This window comes from Globicephala melas, chromosome 4 (genome assembly GCF_963455315.2).
Source record: "Globicephala melas chromosome 4, mGloMel1.2, whole genome shotgun sequence".
Classification (NCBI taxonomy): Eukaryota; Metazoa; Chordata; class Mammalia; order Artiodactyla; family Delphinidae; genus Globicephala; species Globicephala melas.
The window spans coordinates 14,571,044-14,585,230 of NC_083317.1; the positions used below are offsets into that span (position 1 = coordinate 14,571,044).

General features: G+C 39.5%; 1 protein-coding gene across 1 annotated transcript; it reads left to right on the forward strand.

The window, feature by feature from the left end:
- Positions 1–12,778: 12,778 nt before the first annotated feature.
- Positions 12,779–13,456, forward strand: CLDN17 (claudin 17). Its single transcript, XM_060297548.1, has one exon. The coding sequence runs from the start codon at positions 12,779–12,781 to the stop codon at positions 13,454–13,456; it is 678 nt and encodes a 225-aa protein (XP_060153531.1).
- The last annotated feature ends 731 nt before the right edge of the window (positions 13,457–14,187 follow it).

Here is a 14,187-nt window from a genome sequence, read left to right on the forward strand (position 1 = left end):
ACTCAACTTCACATCTGAAACTTAACTCTTGACGTGTTTCTACAAGGTCGCCGATTCTTCAGTGTCTCACATCTCAGTATATGCATCCCTGGGTACAATGGTGCTCATACCAATGATTTGACAGTCATCTCTTACACATTTTCCCACCTCTAGCCCATCACTCACCCTTGTCAGTTATAACTCCTATATATAGCACAATCCATCCTGTCCTCTACATTGCACTATTGATACTTCTAACTTAACTTCCATCATTTCTCATTTGGATTATTGCGGTAACCCTCTAACTGATTTCTTCATGTTCAACTGTATACCTTTCTAGTCTATTCCCACCAAATAACAATGTTTTTAAAAAAAGTTTTATTGGAGTATAGTTGATTTACAATGTTGTGTTAGTTTCAAGTGTACAGCAAAATGAATCAGTTATACATATACATATATCCACTCTTTTTTAGATTCTTTTCCATATAGGCCATTACAGAGTATTGAGTGCAGTTCCCTGTGTTATACAGTAGGTCCTTAATAGTTAGTATGTTTTTTAATGCAGTTTTGATCATGTCAGTTCGATGCTTAAAATCTTTAACTGATTTTGCTTTGATCTTCTGAGAAGATTATAAAATGGTTCACTTGCACTACATATCTGGACTTTGCCTATATTTGCAGCCTCATCTGCCCGTCATTTCCCTCTTGCTAAAGGTCTTCCAGCTGCATTAGCTCCAAGCTCTCTTTGGCCTCAGTGCCTTCACCCAGACAGTCTCTCATGCCCAGAATGCTCTTTAACCCACTCTTTATCTGATGATCTGGCTAATTCCTACTCAAGCTTCAGGTTATGTCTTAAATATCATTTTGTCAGAGAGCCTTTTCTTCACCTTGTAATTAAAATTAAGGTCTCATCTGTTTACACTCTCTTTATACCCTATGTTTTCTATACCCTATATTTTTTATCTATAGCTATATCTCAATTTGTAATTACATATTTTTGTGCTTGCAATTGCTTGTTTAATATTTACTACTGTCACCAAAATGTAAGCTCTGTGAAGACATGGGATGGAGTCATGTTTAGAAGATATATGTTAAAATTGGGCAGGAGTCAAGCCAAGGATTGCTCTTTTGTATTGTGCTAAGGGATTTGGATTTGGGATTTGGATTTTATCTTGGAGGAAATAGAGAACTAATGAAAAAATTTAAGCAAGGTGGTGGGGTGTTCAGAATTTGAAAAAGTCTTTATGGTCCCTAGTGGAGGTTGAGTGACATAAGAGTAATACCAGAGGCAAGGAGACTAGGTAAAACATTACTGAAATGATTCAAGTAGGAATGTTGAAAGGCAAACTAAGGCATAGTGATGTTAGAACAGGAAACATATTTAATGAATTATAATAAGGTGTCAATCAATAGTTGGGCTCCTGGGGAAGCAGACTCTGAGGTGGAGATTAGAGTGTGCATTGGGTTTTATAAAGTGCTCTTGGGATCAACCCCTAAGGGAAAGAAGAGAAGGAAGAGAATTGGAAATAAGAAGTCAAGTTGTAGTACAGAATCAGTGAAAGCCTAAGCTAGCCCCACAGTGAACTCTGGATCTGGGATGGCCCCTTAGAGTTAACCTCTAGTTGGGGCTAGTGGACTAGACCTTCACAGTCCTATATTAATCAGTCATTCATTGGATATAGGCTGTCCCCATGCATGGGGAATACTTTGGGTGAGATGGCTGTTTTCAGGCAATACCTGAAGGTGGATGACAGGTGAGATCATTTTGCTGTTGGCACTCTTAGCAGTTGGAAGAGGCATTTGGGTGCATAAGCCTCCACAGGTTCCTATTGACTGAAGGGCTGAGAGAAACAAAGAAAGCTGGGTGATAAACAGAGTGAGGCCTGGGCTGAAGATAAAATATTAGAAACTTATAGCCCAATAAGACATAGCAGAAGCTATGGCCTTTGCTGAAACTCCCTAGAAAGCATGTGCTGGGAGAAAAGAGTATTGAGGTATATATGGAAGCCTGAAAAAACCAGACAAAACAAACCTGGGTCAGGGCACCTATGGAATGAAAAGACTGAGGATGAGCATGTAAAGAAGTAGTAAGCAGGATGATATAACAAAGGCAAAAGAGACAAACATTACAGCAAACATTTCCTGGGTGCTTGTCAAAGCCAGGTCTTTGAACATATTACATAAACTTCAACTTCAAAGAAGCCCTATGATGTTGGTATCATTATTGTCCTACTTTTGTAGAACAGGCAACTTTGAACGGTTCAAAACATACCCAAATTTGATGGTTAAGCCATCAAGCCATGACTGACACAAACCTCTCTCCAAAACATGTGCTGTTTACTGCCTCATCTAGAAGATGGTGGTTTATTTTGAACTTTACAGAAAGGACGATTAAGCAAGAATATGGAAGTGTTCTTTGGAGATAGTGTTAGGATGTCCCAGAATTCTATCACATTTCTAGCAAGGGGAAAATGTGAAGGTGGACCAAAAGATGTATATGAATACATAGCAGGGAATACAGATCTGACAAGATGGAATTTTAATATGGAAGATAATTGAGTATGTTTGTATTCTAAAGGACAATTCAGAGAGACAAAGAGGGCATAGGTAAAATGAAAGTAGGGCATGATCAATGGACCAAGGGCCCCTGAGGAAGTATGGGATAAGATTCACAGAAAAGTTAGAGAAGAAAGCAATATCTCCCCTTAAATGTAAAGGAGAGAAAGTAAAGATGGTGTTGACAATTGTCTTTGACTGTGAGAGAAAAACAAAAACTAAAGCTCCTGCATTACTTATGTTTCTCATATTATACTTATATTTAGGATGTGCCTCCATATTCTAAGTAAACATATGCTCTTACTTGTGTTTGTCTGTAACACAGACCAGATGTTCTGTCTGATAAAAAAATCAAACATTTGGAAGTTGGAAAATTCCAGGACAAAATAAAGACAGGAGTAAAAATTAGGTAGAATGAGGAAGAGGAAATAGAAGTAATAAGTCAGAGTAGTGTTGGCAAATCCGTTCAGGGTGGGAACGGTTAAACTTGTGTCTCAACAACCTGAAACAAAGGGCTGAGAAAACTCTTCATCCTTAGTTGGTGTTAGGAAACTATGAACTACACAGAAGTCATCTGTTTCCTCAGTGATTCACACTTCTTAGAGAAGAAGTTCTTATTTGGTCTAGGATGGTACTAAGAAAGCAACAACATCAGCAGCAAGGATAGATAGATGATAGATAGATGATAAATAGATAGGACTTCCCTGGTGGTGCAGTGGTTGAGAGTCTGCCTGCTGATGCAGGGGACACGGGTTCGTGCCATAAAAGATAGATAGATACATACATACATACATAGATGGACCACCCTTCTTGGAAACTTAATAGTTTTCACATGTTCTAATTAAATTCCTGGGTTTTTAAAACCTGGATAGTGTTGGACCACCCATCATCTCTTGACTTATATTTGACTAAAATGGAGGATCTTTTGGAAATGGTAATGCCTCCCACTAGGAGCATGCTTGGTGTGCCTGCTTTCAAATAGTTTTCATCCTTGGAATGGATTCCTTGCAGTAGAATGTGAAAGAAAAAGAGGAAAAGTTCACACCTCCCAAATTAAGCCTACTCCCCACCACATTTCTGAACCATGGCAGGAATGTGAGCTACAAATATGCCAACTTGACTCTCAGATTTTGAAACCACCTCAATTGAAATTTACTTGCTTTGAAAATTTGAAAACTATCAAAGGGATAACACTAAATTTCAGGTTTAATCCCAATTCATATGAAAATTCTTATGAATTCTTTTCTATCCTCCTGTTTTTTGTTTGTTTTAACTTTATTGGGGTATAATTGCTTTACAATGGTGTGTTAGTTTCTGCTTTATAACAAAGTGAATCAGTTATACATATACATATGTTCCCATATCTCTTCCCTCTTGCGACTCCCTCCCTCCCACCCTCTCTATCTGACACATCCAGGCGGTCACAAAGCACAGAGCTGATCTCCCTGTGCTATGCCGCTGCTTCCCACTAGCTATCTACCTTACGTTTGGTAGTGTATATATGTGCATGTCTCTCCCTCGCTTTGTCACAGCTCACCCTTCCCCCTCCCCATATCCTCAAGTCTGTTCTCTAGTAGGTCTGTGTCTTTATTCCTGTCTTACCCCTAGGTTCTTCATGACAGTTTTTTTTCTTAAATTCCATATATAGGTGTTAGCATATGGTATTTGTCTTTCTCTTTCTGACTTACTTCACTCTGTATGACAGACTCTAGGTCCATCCACCTCACTACAAATAACTCAATTTTGTTTCTTTTTATGGCTGAGTAATATTCCATTGCATATATGTGCCACATTTTCTTTATCCATTCATCTGATGGTGGGCACTTAGGTTGTTTCCATGTCTGGGCTATTGTAAATAGAGCTGCAATGAACATTTTGGTACATGACTCTTTTTGAATTATGGTTTTCTCAGGGTATATGCCCAGTAGTGGGTTTGCTGGGTCATATGGTAGTTCTATTTGTAGTTTTTTAAGGAACCCCCATACTGTACTCCATAGTGGCTCTACCAATTCACATTCCCACTAGCAGTGCAAGAGTGTTCCCTTTTCTCCACACCCTCTCCAGCATTTATTGTTTCTAATTTTTTTTTTATGATGGCCATTCTGACTGATATGAGATGATATCTCACTGTAGCTTTGATTTGCATTTCTCTAATGATTAAAGATGTTGAGCATTCTTTCATGTGTTTGTTGGCAGTCTGTATATCTTCTTTGGAGAAATGTCTATTTAGGTCTTCTGCCCATTTTTGGATGGGGTTGTTAGTTTTTCTGTTATTGAGCTACATGTGCTCCTTGTAAATTTTGGAAATTAATCCTTTGTCAGTTGCTTCATTTTCATATTTTCTCCCATTCTGAGGGTTGTCTTTGCTCTTGTTTATGGTTTCCTTTGCTGTGCAAAAGGTTTGAAGTTTCATTAGGTCCCATTTGTTTATTTTTTTTTATTTCCATTTCTCTAGGAGGTGGGTCAAAAAGGATCTTGCTGTGATTTATGTCATAGAGTATTCTACCTATGTTTTCCTCTAAGAGTTTGATAGTTTCTGCCCTTACATTTAGGTCTTTAATCCACTTTGAGCTTATTTTTGTGTATGGTGTTAGGGAGTGATCTAATCTCATACGTTTACATGTACCTGTCCAGTTTTCCCAGCACCCCTTATTGAAGAGGCTTTCCTTTCTCCACTGTATATTCCTGCCTCCTTTATCAAGGATAAGGTTGCCATATGTGCGTGGGTTTATCTCTGGGCTTTCTATCCTATTCCATTGATCTATCTTTCTGTTTTTGTGCCAGTACCAGACTGTCTTGATTACTGTAGCTTTGTAGTATAGTCTGAAGGCAGGGAGCCTGATTCCTCCTGCTCCGTTTTTATTCTCAAGATTGCTTTGGCTATTCGGGGTCTTTTGTGTCTCCATACAAATTGTGAATTTTTTTGTTCTAGTTCTGTGAAAAATGCCAGTGGTACTTTGATAGGGATTGCATTGAATCTGTAGATTGCTTTGGGTAGTAGAGTCATTTTCACAATGTTGATTCTTCCAATCCAAGAAAATGGCATATCTCTCCATCTATTTGTATCATCTTTAATTTCTTTGATCAGTGTCTTATAATTTTCTACATACACTTCTTTTGTCTCCTTAGGTAGGTTTATTCCTAGATATTTTATTCTTTTTGTTGCAATGGTAAATGGGAGAGTTTTCCTGATTTCACTTTCGGATTTTTCATCATTAGTGTATAGGAATGCCAGAGATTTCTGTGCATTCATTTTGTATCCTGCAGCTTTACCGAATTCACTGATTAGCTCTAGTAGTTTTCTGGTAGCATCTTTAGGATTCTCTATATATAGTATCATGTCATCTGCAAACAGTGACAGCTTTACTTCTTCTTTTCCGATTTGGATTCCTTTTATTTCCTTTTCTTCTCTGATTGCTGTGGCTAAAATTTCCAAAACTATGTTGAATAAGAGTGGTGAGAGTGGGCAACCTTGTCTTGTTCCTGATCTTAGTGGAAATGCTTTCAGTTTTTCACCATTGAGGATGATGTTGGCTGTGAGTTTCTCATTTATGGCCTTTATCATGTTGAGGAAAGTTCCCTCTATGCCTACTTTCTGCAGGGTTTTTAATCATAATTTGGTGTTGAATTTTGTCGAAAGCTTTCTCTGCATCTCTTGAGATGATCATATGGTTTTTCTACTTCAGTTTGTTAATATGGTTTATCACATTGATTGGTTTGTGTATATTGAAGAATCCTTGCATTCCTGGAATAAACCCCACTTGATCATGGTGTATGATCCGTTTAATGTGCTGTTGGATTCTGTTTGCTAGTATTTTGTTGAGGATTTTTGCATCTATGTTCATCAGTGGTATTGGCCTGTAGTTTTCTTTCTTTTTGATATCCTTGCCTGGTTTTGGTATCAAGGTGATGGTGGCCTCGTAGAATGAGTTTGCATGTGTTCCACCCTCTGCTATATTTTGGAAGAGTTTGAGAAGGATAGGTGTTAGCTCTTCTCTAAATGTTTGATAGAATTCGCCTGTGAAGCCATCTGGTGCTGGGCTTTTGTTTGTTGTAAGATTTTTAATCACAGTTTCAATTTCAGTGCTTGTGGTTGGTCTGTTCATATTTTCTATTTCTTCCTGATTCAGTCTTGGCAGGTTGTGCATTTCTAAAAATTTGTCTATTTCTTCCAGGTTGTCCATTTTATTGGCTTATAGTTGCTTGTAGTAATCTCTCATGATCTTTTGTATTTCTGCAGTGTCAGCTGTTACTTCTTTTTCATTTCTAATTCTATTGATTTGAGTCTTCTCTTTTTCTTCTTGATGAGTCTGGCTAGTGGTTTATCTATTTTGTTTATCTTCTCAAAGAACCAGCTTTTAGTTTTATTAGTCTTTGCTATCGTTTCCTTCATTTCTTTTTCATTTATTTCTGATCTGATCTTTATGATTTCTTTCTTTCTGCTTATTTGGGTTTTTTTTTGTTGTTGTTGTTCTTCTTTCTCTAATTGCTTTAGATGCAAAGTTAGGTTGTTTATTCGAGACTTTTCCTATTTCTTAAGGTGGGCTTTTATTTCTATAATCTTCCCTCTTAGAACTGTTTTTGCTGCATCTCATAGGTTTCGGGTCATCGTGTCTCCATTGTCATTTGTTTCTAGTTTTTTTTTTAATTTCCTCTTTGATTTCTTCAGTGATCACTTCGTTATTAAGTAGTGTGTTGTTTAGCCTCCATGTGTTTGTATTTTTTACAGATCTTTTCCTGTAATTGATATCTAGTCTCATGGCATTGTCGTTGGAAAAGATACTTGATACAATTTTAATTTTCTTAAATTTACCAAGGCTTGATTTGTGACCCAAGATATGATCTATCCTGGAGACTCTTCCATGAGCACTTGAGAAAAATGTGTATTCTGTTGTTTTTGGGTGGAGTGTCCTATAAATATCAATTAAGTCCATCTTGTTTGATGTATCATTTAAAGCTTGTGTTTCCTTATTTATTTTCATTTTGGATGATCTGTCCATTGGTGAAAGTGGGGTGTTAAAGTGCCCTGCTATGAATGTGTTACTGTCAATTTCCCCTTTTATGGCTGTTAGTATTTGCCTTAAGTATTGAGGTGCTCCTATGTTGGGTGCATAAATATTGACAATTGTTATATCTTCTTCTTGGATCTATCCCTTGATCATCATGTAGTGTCCTTCTTTGTCTCTTCTAATCATCTTTATTTTAAAGTCTATTTTGTCTGATGTGAGAATTGCTAGTCCAGCTTTCTTTTGGTTTCCATTTGCATGAAATAACTTTTTCCATCCCCTTACTTTCAGTCTGTATGTGTCTCTAGGTCTGATGTTGGTCTCTTGTAGACAGCATATATATGGGTCTTGTTTTTGTATCCATTCAGCCAATCTGTGTCTTTTGGTGGGAGCATTTAGTTCACTTACATTTAAGGTAATTATTGATATGTATGTTCCTATTCCCATTTTCTAAATTGTTTTGGGTTCGTTATTGTAGGTATTTTCCTTCTCTTGTGTTTCTTGCCTAGAGAAGTTCCTTTTGCATTTGTAGTAAAGCTGGTTTGGTGGTGCTGAACTCTCTCAGCTTTTGCTTGTCTGTAAAGGTTTTAATTTCTCCATCAAATCTGAATGAGATCATTGCTGGGTAGTGTAATCTTGGTTGCAGGTTTTTATTCTTCATCACTTTCTATATGTCCTGCCACTCCTTTCTGGCTTGCAGAGTTTCTGCTGAAAGATCAGCTGTTAACCTTATGGGGATTCCCTTGTGTGTTATTTGTTGTTTTTCTCTTGCTGCTTTTAATAGGCTTTCTTTGTATTTAATTTTTGACAGTTTGATTAATACATGTCTTGGCGTATTTATCCTTGGATTTATCCTGTATGGGGCTCTCTGTGCTTCCTGGACTTGATTAACTATTTCCTTTCCCATATTAGGGAAGTTTTCAACTATAATCTCTTCAAATATTTTCTCAGTCCATTTCTTTTTCTCTTCTTCTCCTGGAACCCCTATAATTTGAATGTTGGTGCATTTAATGTTGTCCCAGAGGTCTCTGAGATGGTCCTCAGTTCTTTTCATTCTTTTTTCTTTATTCTGCTCTGCAGTAGTTATTTCCACTATTTTATCTTCCAGGTCACTTATCTATTCTTCTGCCTCAGTTATTCTGCTACTGATCCCATCTAGAGTATTTTTAATTTCATTTATTGTGTTTTTCATTGTTGTTTGTTTCATCTTTAGTTCTTCTAGGTCCTTGTTAAATGTTTCTTGTATTTTGTCTATTCTATTTCCAAGGTTTTGGATCATCTTTATTATCATTATTCTGAATTCTTTTTCAGGTAGACTGCCTGTTTCCTTTTCATTTGTTAGGTCTGGTGCCTTTTTATCTTGCTCCTTTATCTGCTGTGTGTTTTTCTGTCTTCTCATTTTGCTTATCTTACTGTGTTTGGGGTCCCCTTTTTGCAGGCTACAGGTTCGTAGTTCCCATTGTTTTTGGTGTCTGTCCCCAGTGGCTAAGGTTGTGTAGACTTCCTGGTGGAGGGGACTAGTGCCTGTGTTCTGGTGGATGAGGCTGGATTTTGTCTTTCTGGTGGGCAGGTCCACGTCTGGTGGTGTGTTTTGAGGTGTCTGTGGACTTATTATGATTTTAGGCAGCCTCTCTGCTAATGGCTGGGTTTGTGTTCCTGTTTTGCTAGTTGTTTGGCATAGGGTGTCTAGCACTGTAGCTTGCTGGTCGTTGAGTGAAGCTGGGTGCTGGCATTGAGATGGAGATCTCTGGGAGATTTTCACCGTTTTATATTATGTGCAGGTGGGAGGTCTCTTGTTGACCAGTGTCCGAAGTTGGCTCTCCCACCTCAGAGGCACAGCACTGACTCCTGGCTGCAGCACCAAGAGCCTTTCATCCACACGGCTCAGAATAAAAGGGAGAAAAAGTAGAGAGAAAGAATTAGTAGAAGTAGGAAGAAAGAAAGAAAGAAAGAAAGAAAGAAAGAAAGAAAGAAAGAAAGAAAGAAAGAAAGAAAGAAAGAAAGAAAGAAAGAAAGAAAGAAAGAAGAAAGGAAGGAAGGAAGGAAGGAAGAAAGAAAGAAAGAAAGAAAGAAAGAAAGAAGAAAAGGATAGAAGGAAAGAAGGAAAGAAAGAAAGGATGGAGGGAGGGAGGAAGGAAGGAAGGATGGAAGGAGGGAAGGAAGGAAAAAAGAAAGAAAGCAAGAAGATAAAGTAAAATATAATGAAGTTATTAAATTAAAAAATATTTATTAAGAAAAAAATTAATAAAGAAAAAAATGGACGGATATACCCTTAGGACAAATGGTGGAAGCAAAGCTATACAGACAAAATCTCATACAGAAGCATACACATACACACTCACAAAAAGAGGAAAAGGGGAAAAAATCATAAATCTTGCTCTCAAAGTCCACCTTCTCAATTTGGGATGATTTGTTGTCTAAAGGAGGGAAGGAAGGAAAGAAAGAAAGAAAGAAAGAGGATAAAGTAAAATAAAATAAAGTTATTAAAATAAAAAATAATTATTAAGAAAAAATTAAAAAAAAAAAAAACGACAGATAGAACTCTAGGACAAATGGTGAAGCAAAGCTATACAGACAAAATCTCACACAGAAGCATACACGTACACACTCACAAAAAGAGGAAAAGAGGAAAAAATCATAAATCTTGCTCTCAAAGTCCACCTCCTCAATTTGGGATGATTTGTTGTCTATTCAGGTATTCCACAGATGCAGGGTATATCAAGTTGATTGTGGAGCTTTAATCCGCTGCTTCTGAGGCTGCTGGGAGAGATTTCCCTTTCTCTTCTTTGTTCTCACAGCTCCCAGGGGCTCAGCTTTGGATTCGGCTCCGCCTCTGCGTGTAGGTCGCCGGAGGGCGTCTGTTCTTCGCTCAGACAGGATGGGGTTAAAGGAGCTGCTGATTCGGGGGCTCTGGCTCACTCAGGCTGGGGGGAGGGAGGGGTATGGAGTGCGGGTAGAGCCTGAGGCAGCAGAGGCTGGCATGACGTTGCAGCAGCCTGAGGTGTGCCGTGCGTTCTCCCGGGGAAGTTGTCCCTGGATCCCGGGAACTTGGCAGTGGCGGGCTGCACAGCTCCCTGGAAGGGAGGTGTGGATAGTGACCTGTGCTCACACACAGGCTTCTTGTTTGTGGCAGCAGCAGCCTTAGAGTCTCCTGCCCGTCTCTGGGGTCCACACTTTTAGCCGCAGCTCACGCCCATCTCTGGAGCTCCTTTAAGCAGCGCTCTTAATCCCCTCTCCTGGAGCACCAGGAAACAAAGAGGGAAGAGAAAGTCTCTTGCCTCTTTGGCAGGTCCAGACTTTTCCCTGGACTCCCTCCCAGCTAGCCGTGGAGCACTAACTCCTTCAGGCTGTGTTCATGCCGCCAATCCCAGTCCTCTCCCTGCGCTCCGACCGAAGCCCGAGCCTCAGCTTGCAGCCCCGCCCACCCCTGCAGGTAAGCAGACAAGCTTCTCGGGCTGTGAGTGCCGGTCGGCCCCGATCCTCTGTGCAGGAATCTCTCTGCTTTGCCATCTGCACCCCTGTTGCTGTGCTCTCCTCCGCAGCTCCGAAGCTTTCCCCCTCCACCACCTGCTGGCTCCACCCACGAAGGGGCTTCCTAGTGTGTGGAAACCTTTCCTCCTTCACAGCTCCCTCCCACTGGTGCAGGTCCCGTTCCTATTCTTTTGTCTCTGTTTATTCTTTTTTCTTTTGCCCTACCCCGGTACGTGGGGAGTTTCTTGCCTTTTGGGAGGTCTGAGGTCTTCTGCCAGCATTCAGTAGGTGTTCTGTAGGAGTTGTTCCATGTGTAGATGTATTTCTGGTGTATCTGTGGGGAGGAAGGTGATCTCCGCATCTTACTCTTCTGCCATCTTCTCCTCATCCTCTATCCTCCTGTTTTTTTGAGTCAGACTAGAAAGAGGAGGGAAGCATCATAGGCGAGAGACCATATCTACTCCTGCATCAGTTACCGTGCAGCTAGTCTAGCCAGGTGCTCTGAAAACCTCACATTCCTCATCTAGCAAATGAGAGACTGAAGCCTGATGACTTTGAAGCTGTCTTCCATCTCTAAAAATTTTTCTGTTACGTGGATTTAAGTAATTACACATCTAATCCAAAGGGTCACTTTCATATTGCTCCATAAAAATGGAATATACATTTTTGACTTTGATAAATATGATGTATTCCAAGCTACTGTTGAAGAAACATCTAATGAACATTTATAATCTAAACATTATTTCACCAGAGAGAAAGATGTCACTCAACAGATAATATAATAATTACCAGTAAATTCAATAATAAGAAGTGCTTCTCCTTGTTCTTGCTTTCTGGATCTTATAAAGAAACTATGAAATTTGCATGTCTTGCTTAGGATGTCCCATTTCATAAAGTATCAGTGATTTTAGTAGAAGTCTTGAAAATAATACCTGAACATTTATTTTAATTCAAGAAGTCATTATTAAAACCAGGATTCATGAACCATAGTAAAGAGAGGTGGCTTAGATTAGAAGAAAATAGTAGGTCATCTGAAGTCCAAAGTGTTTTGCAAATGCTCTCCAAAGAACTGGCAAGGTGTTGGTGTTTTCTTCTGTGGTGGCTTAACACATGTATTTATACTTTTATATCAGAGTGATTTTTTTTTTTTTTTTTCAGTACACGGGCCTCTCACTGCTGTGGCCTCTCCCATTGGGGAACATAGGCTCCGGACGCGCAGGCTCAGCGGCCATGGCTCACGGGCCCAGCCGCTCCGCGGCACGTGGGATCTTCCCGGACCGGGGCACGAACACATGTCCTCTGCATCGGCAGGCGGACTCTCAACTACTGCGCCACAAGGGAAGCCCCAGAGTGATTTTTAGACAAGAAGTTTTCAACTCTGTAATTAGCAATCCACAATGGAAATTTTGACACATAATTACAGCATTGCTTAGACAATAGTAATATGAGAAATACTAACGCTGAATGCAGTATTTCTTGGCACACCTCTGGCTACGTTCTTATTGGCTGAGAAACAATTATATATGACTAGTAAGTAATTCATACGTAGTATGAAGTGAATGCGAGTGTACGAGGGCAGCATGCATGTACAACAGGTACTTCTAGTTAAGTCACGTTCAGTCACTGCTGCCGGTTTGGACTAAAGTGTTCTTGGCAGTAACAGTGGAGAACATCATCAGAGATCACTGAAGCCTCACAGAGGGCTCCCCGTTCTGGGACGTGAGCAGCTTCCCTTGCAGATTGGATCCGTATTTAAAGCAGAGGCAATGACATTTAACCCGCTGCAAATCGCTGGACTGGTTCTTGGATTCTTCGGCATGGTGGGGACTCTGGCCACAGCACTTCTGCCTCAGTGGAGAGTATCAGCTTTTGTTGGCAGCAACATTATTGTCTTTGAAAGGATCTGGGAAGGGCTCTGGATGAACTGCATCCGACAAGTCAAGGTTAGGTTGCAGTGCAAGTTCTACAATTCTTTGCTGGCTCTCCCATTTGACCTGGAAGCAGCCCGTGCCCTCATGTGTGTAGCTGTTGCCTTATCTCTGATTGCTCTGCTTATTGGCATCTCCGGCATGAAGAAGATTCAGTGCAAAGACTCTAACGAGAGGGTTAAAGCATATCTTCTGGGGACTTCTGGAGTCCTCTTTATCCTGACGGGCATCTTCGTTCTCATTCCGGTGTGCTGGACAGCCAATATCATCATCAGGGATTTCTACAACCCAGCCGTCCACATAGGTCAGAAACGAGACCTGGGAGCGGCACTCTTCCTTGGCTGGGCAAGTACCGCTGTCCTCTTCATCGGAGGGGGTCTGCTTTGTGGGTACTGCTGTTGCAACAGAAAGAAGCAAAAGAACAGATATCCAGCCGCTGAGCATCCTGCGCCACACACAGATAAGCGACCACAGAACTGGACAGTGCTTAGTAAGACTTCCACCAGTTACGTCTAACACCTGCTTTTCACTCAAACTGTGGGTTATGATCAGTGTGTTTTATAGAGTCTTGCCAGAAACTGTAAGTACATCAGGCAGGATGTACTTTACGACTGTTTTTAAATTGAGATGAAAAGTTTAAAGGGCATATAGATTGTAGTCACCTGTGATAGGAATAAAAATGACTTGCTTTAGACATTCTGACCTCATGTGTATTAAATGCATTTACTATTACTGGACTCAAATAATAATCCCCGTTCCAATTTGTGTAGTCTAAAATCAAGTATGTCCATAATCCTTAGTATAATGATAGACTCTTTTTTTTGTCCACAACCATATATTATCTGTTAAGAAATCCGAATTCTATTGTAATTCATAAGCCCTAGCAATAAAACATGTTCTAAAATATAACCTAACTTATTTTTTCTCCAAATTATTTCTTATACTAACATGGTAACAACTAAATTGATGACTTTTTTTCTTTTTAAAACAAGCTGCAAATAATAGACATCAAATAAGGACTTTTAATTGAATTTATCAAAATATGAAAATGTTTGTTCAGTGAAAAGAGTTGTTTCTCCTTTAGGAAACTCAAATGTACTAGAAATTAAACACTTTTAGGGAGAAGGAAGCTCTAATCTCTGTTAGGATATTTAAGAAGATGATTTTAAAGCATCTAACTTATACAGTTAAACTTGCTTAGAATTATATATTCAAATGAAAGTAATTTCTAAATGAAAAATAATATG

What these genes read in the sequence shown, in the direction of transcription:
- CLDN17 (XM_060297548.1), top strand. Translation starts at nt 12,779, where the DNA reads ATGACATTTAACCCGCTGCAAATCGCTGGACTGGTTCTTGGATTCTTC.